Source organism: Penaeus japonicus, unplaced genomic scaffold, assembly GCF_977035675.1.
Source record: "Penaeus japonicus unplaced genomic scaffold, GWHDUDI00000001_assembly GWHDUDI00000013, whole genome shotgun sequence".
NCBI lineage: Eukaryota > Metazoa > Arthropoda > Malacostraca > Decapoda > Penaeidae > Penaeus > Penaeus japonicus.
Window position 1 is genome coordinate 22,409,800 of NW_028234415.1, and position 5,000 is coordinate 22,414,799.

The 5,000-nt window shown below is 37.3% G+C and overlaps 1 protein-coding gene across 2 annotated transcripts in view; it reads left to right on the forward strand.

Moving 5' to 3' along the window:
• The window catches only part of LOC122259961 (adhesion G protein-coupled receptor L2), a 31,557-nt gene extending 28,001 nt beyond the window's left edge, over positions 1 to 3,556 (forward strand). For both annotated transcript variants that reach the window (XM_043026970.2, XM_043026972.2), the window contains 6 exons: positions 1 to 184; positions 924 to 1,045; positions 1,228 to 1,291; positions 1,669 to 1,951; positions 2,437 to 2,561; positions 2,821 to 3,556. The exon at positions 1 to 184 is cut by the window's left edge and continues 119 nt beyond it. In XM_043026970.2, the coding sequence (XP_042882904.2) occupies positions 1 to 184; positions 924 to 1,045; positions 1,228 to 1,291; positions 1,669 to 1,951; positions 2,437 to 2,558 (775 nt within the window). In that variant the 3' untranslated portion in view covers positions 2,559 to 2,561; positions 2,821 to 3,556. The remainder of the gene's footprint in view (positions 185 to 923; positions 1,046 to 1,227; positions 1,292 to 1,668; positions 1,952 to 2,436; positions 2,562 to 2,820) is intronic.
• The last annotated feature ends 1,444 nt before the right edge of the window (positions 3,557 to 5,000 follow it).

Genomic DNA, 5,000 nt, shown 5'->3' on the forward strand with positions numbered 1-5,000 from the left:
CAGCGTCCATGCCAACCTCTGCGGAAGTCTCATGTTTGCAGAGTTGGTGCTCTTGGGTGGCCTGGATGCAACGGAAGACACGACCGCTTGCAAGACGGTGGCGGTTCTCCTCCACTATTTCTTCTTGGCGACTTTCACGTGGAGTGCCATCGAGGCTTTCCACATGTACATCAGCTTCGCTAAGGTGAGGATGAAGGGCCTGAGGCCAGTGATGGACAAGTGATGAAAGGGTGGTAACTTGATGGTTTCTATCATATTTTTGTTTCGCTGTGTTCCTATTTTAATTCATGGAACTTGCTTCTTTGTCAGGTGTGTTTCATAGCTTTTTGAGTCTCATTAAGGTGGAAAGGGCTGAGCCTCGAGAGCATTATGGGCGGAAGGAAAATCAACACAAACACAAATAGGGTTGTGTTTACAAAGATGAAATCAAATGCATCCACCATAGTGCAGGGGACTAAATCGTAATATTTTGAGATCAGGGTCTTTTTGTAAAATATTTATGTATTATGATGACCACAATTTTAATTCCATAGTTACCGAGCTACGATTACAATAACGTTTTAAGTTGGAGATTGGGAACTAATTGATAGAATGAAAAGAGAGCAAACAAATGATCATCAGAATAATGCGAGTAAAATATCTGAATTTAAAAAAATCCTAGAGAGTCAAATTTACTGACCAAGGGGATAATGGGAAAAAAGAAATCGTAACAAGCCCCCTCCCCCTTAGCTAATGTATTAAAAAGATCCTGTGTAATACTAAATTACTCTTTAAATAGGAAAATCATTTCACTCTCTACATCTGACTAGCTATGTTCCATTTCGTCTTTTCATGAGAAAATATGATCTAGTGCTTTGATTTATTTATATTATTCCATTTACGTGCTTCTAATATAGAAAAAAATGTTTCTTGTTTTTCTGTAGGTGTGGGAGACGAAACAGTCACTGCTAAAGTATTACCGGTTTGTAGGTTATTTGGCTCCTTTCTCATACGTCTCTCTTACATTGGCACTCTCACACACCGATGCGTATGCTACCCGGAAAGCGTGAGTATCTCTAAGTATAGAAAATGGGCGAAAAGTAACTGATAAACTTATATTAAAAGAAACTGAAAATATAATCAACAAGATGCTCGGGTTTTTTTTAAAGATATGAGAAATATAAGTAGCTGTTTATGTAAGAGTAAACAAATAGATGAATAAACTTAGGTGATACAATATCGCTACAGGTGTTGGCTGTCTCCGAAAGGTGTTCTATGGACCTTCGCGGTGCCGCTCGCTGTTATCATGTTGGTAAGTATGAATATATGCATCATTACATCTGTAGATTTACAGGTGTTGGCACAGGTTTTGGCCGAGTTTTATCCGTCATTCGTTAGGAACTGTTTGGTGCCGTGATAAAATTAAATCCAGCATATTTCATAGTTGTCATTACTTCCAGAAAATCAATTTCAGGCTGATTGTATAAACTATCAAACTCCTTTCAGTTATCTAAATACGGCTTTGATGAATGATTTTATTACCACAACTATTACTATTGTATTTGTGTATTGCCAGTAGAGTGATGGTTTTATAAAGAATGGGAGAAAAAAAACGAGAAATAACGAATTCTATTGACAGATTCCTCAAAGAATTTGTAATTAAATCCAAGCCTTTTATCATTGCAACAGATAAACGCCGTTGCCTTTTTCATGACAATGCAAGTGGCTTGGCGGGAAAATGCACTTATCAACAGCAGTAACAACAGCAACAACAACACCATCAAGAGCAGCAACAACAACACCATCAAGAGCAGCAAAAACAACAGCAATAACAGCACCAGCAGCCGTAGCAGCAACAGCCAAAAGAAGAAGAGGAAGGCAGTGTCCCCGGCGAAGAAAGTCTGCAGTTCCTTAGCTGTTGTGTTTATTCTCTGCCTCACCTGGATGGCGGGGTTCTTCTATTTCATTGAAGGTTGGTGGCCCTGACCAGTCGTAGAGATGGGTTTCGAGTATTTTGGTTACACTGTCTAACCCTGTAGGTGGGGTCCGAGTGAACTAGTTATACAGTCAGTTGTGAGCTGAAATGTTCTAGTGACAAGTTTTTGAATGTCATGAAGGTCATTTGTAATTCTGATTCTTGACCCTGAAAACAATAACTACAGCTAAATAGAAACAAAGGTGATCATTACAAAAGTAATTATAATAACGATTGGAATAATGCTAACTCAAATGCCAAATTAATTTCAGTAGCAACAAAATAATAACAACCACAAAACAATAAAAATGATAATGATTAAAGCAACAATGATAGTAACAAAACCATAATACAAACTTTAATTCTCATATAAAGAAAATAATAATAAAAAAAGCGAGCAGAAAATGATAATAAAGAGAATAATAAAAGAATAACACCAATGATAAAGTTATGATAATGTCATCCACATTTCTCTTTCTCAGAAACCTACATAATGGCCATCATCTTCACATTTCTCAACTCCATGCAGGGAGTCATGATCTTTGTCTTCCACATAGCGATCAATACTCCAATTACGCAAGAGATCAAACGCATTCTCAAGTGACAGGTAGGATCCAAGGATTTGTAGTTATTACGACTAATATCATTGTGATTACGGTTATGAAACACGTGTACATATACTGTACGTTTGTGAATACACTTTGCTGGGTATGTATGGCATTTATCTTGTCTTCAATTTGTATTTGATTAAGATAAAAAAAAAACTTTTGCATAAATACCAATCCTATATTCTATCTATTCAATCATTCAGGTGTATTTTTTTCGTTTTAAAAAGTCTTGACGTGTTTATTTTGTTTCTTTGATAGAGTTGATTTCCACTGGGGTTGAAACCCTTACGCAAACTGCTTCTACCTACAAGATGTCCATACAGTCTTCTATTCCTTCACTGCTACGCTTGCTACCCTTATGCAAATCAGGCACTTCAGAGGTCGTCCTCGATGTCTGAAAGACGAGGATGGAAGTGAGAAGAAAATAGACGAAGTACTATAAGAAAATTGAGGAAGAAAAACTGTTATGGGAAAAAATAGCAGATTTGCTTTTTAGTTTTTTGGTTGGCAAGGAGGCTTTGTCATTGACTTTTTCTTGTCATTTTTTGCATTTCATTTTAATGCTTTAACTTTTTTTTAAGTGTTGATGTTTTGGAGGTTGTCGTCATATGGTGTTATTTATTTTCATGTGTTTTTTTTTCGTTTATTCACGATAAATGTGTCCTGTCTCCTCCCCCCCCCCCCCCCCTCTCTCCCCCCCTCTCTCTCTCTCTCTCTCTCTCTCTCTCTCTCTCTCTCTCTCTCTCTCTCTCTCTCTCTCTCTCTCTTCCTCCTCCCTCCCTCTCCCTCTCCCCAAAAACATGTTAATAACTCAACTCTTTTAAACAAGGTTGACTTTCCTTTACTGTACTGATACAGAACGTTCTGAATTTAAAGGTGCATATTTTCTTAAGCAAAACTATCAGAACAAGTAAGTGCACTGCCATTACATTCTTGTATGTTATTGTTGTGTTTTCTATTGTAATCTTTTTTAGATAAAATCATCAACAGAAAATGTCGTTGGTTATTACCCTCAACATAATTCCATGGATATTCCTGTGCTTCACGTAGTCTTTTGAAATATATATTTAGATGAAATGGATAAATTAATTATGTGCACAGATAAAGATATCGACATAAACACTCTGTGTGTGTTGTGTGTGTGTGAATGTGTGAGTGTGTGTGTGTACACATGTGTGTACGTGTGTGTGTGTGTGTGTGTGTGTGTGTGTGTGTGTGTGTGTGTGTGTGTGTGTGTGTGTGTGTGTGTGTGTGTGTGTGTGTGTGTGTGTGTGTGTGTGTGTGTGAAGATGAAGATGCAGATGGTGAATAATGTTGCTGGAGACTTCGTGACTTGAGTTGTTTAGTTGACAGGTCTGAGTATGTAGGAGGATAAGTGTGTTTTCTCCTGAGAGGTTCTCTATGATGATAGAAACTCGACTTACAGACCCATCACATTCACAATGAAAACGCTTAAAATGGGAACAGGCTGTTTACCAAAGGCAGTCTTTCTTCAAATAAAATGGGGTAAGGACTGAGTACATGTTACACAATTGACAGTGAATATCGTTGTAGATAACGATTGTGCACACACATCAAGTAATTGAGTGTATCACGATGATTACCTTGAGTATAGACAAGTAATAATTTGTACAAGAGAAACAGTAAAGCCAATATAGACTTTGAAAGGTACTTTTCACTGTAGAGAAAATCTACTTTATTGATTTGCGTCGACGAGAGGCAAGAGGAACAATAAGCCGCAGAACGACGTACTTGTGTCGAGGTGGTCACCCTTCAAATTAGATTCGATCTAAGGTGTGTTCTTGTGTGGAAATAGAGTAATAAACTGAGAGAGGGGGATAGTCTATGTGTGTGTTTATGTATGTATGTGTTTGTTTCAATGTATAAATCTGTGTGTGTGTTGAGGGTATATGTGGGTATGTTTATATGTGTATGAATGTGTGTATTTTCGTGACACCATGTTGAGTTTATGAGTGAACTTATAAATAACAGCAATAAGGGAATGAAATAAGCTTATACAGAAGCCTCTCGTTAATCTAACTAACATTAAGAATAGGGCGACGGAATTCAGTATTAAGATCCGAAATGAATACTCAGCTCTCGAAGATCTTGACATAGACCAAATGAACGACCAATTCAGTGAGATATTAAAAGAAGTTGCACTTGAAATAGGGGGTAAAGACGAGAAAAAAAAGTTCAGTAAGCTTTCGGTAGAGACAAAAAAAAACTTATGAAACAGCGTAGGGACATGAAAATAACATCAATCAGAGACAAGATAGAATCAACAGAGCTGACTAAGAAGATAAACAACAAGAAGAAAGAGGATGTACGCAAATTTAACATACGAAAAATAAATGAAGCTCTGCTTTCAGACACCAGCCTTAAGGCAACAAAGAGGAGACTCGGAATAGGGAAAAATCAAATGTATGCAGTAAAGA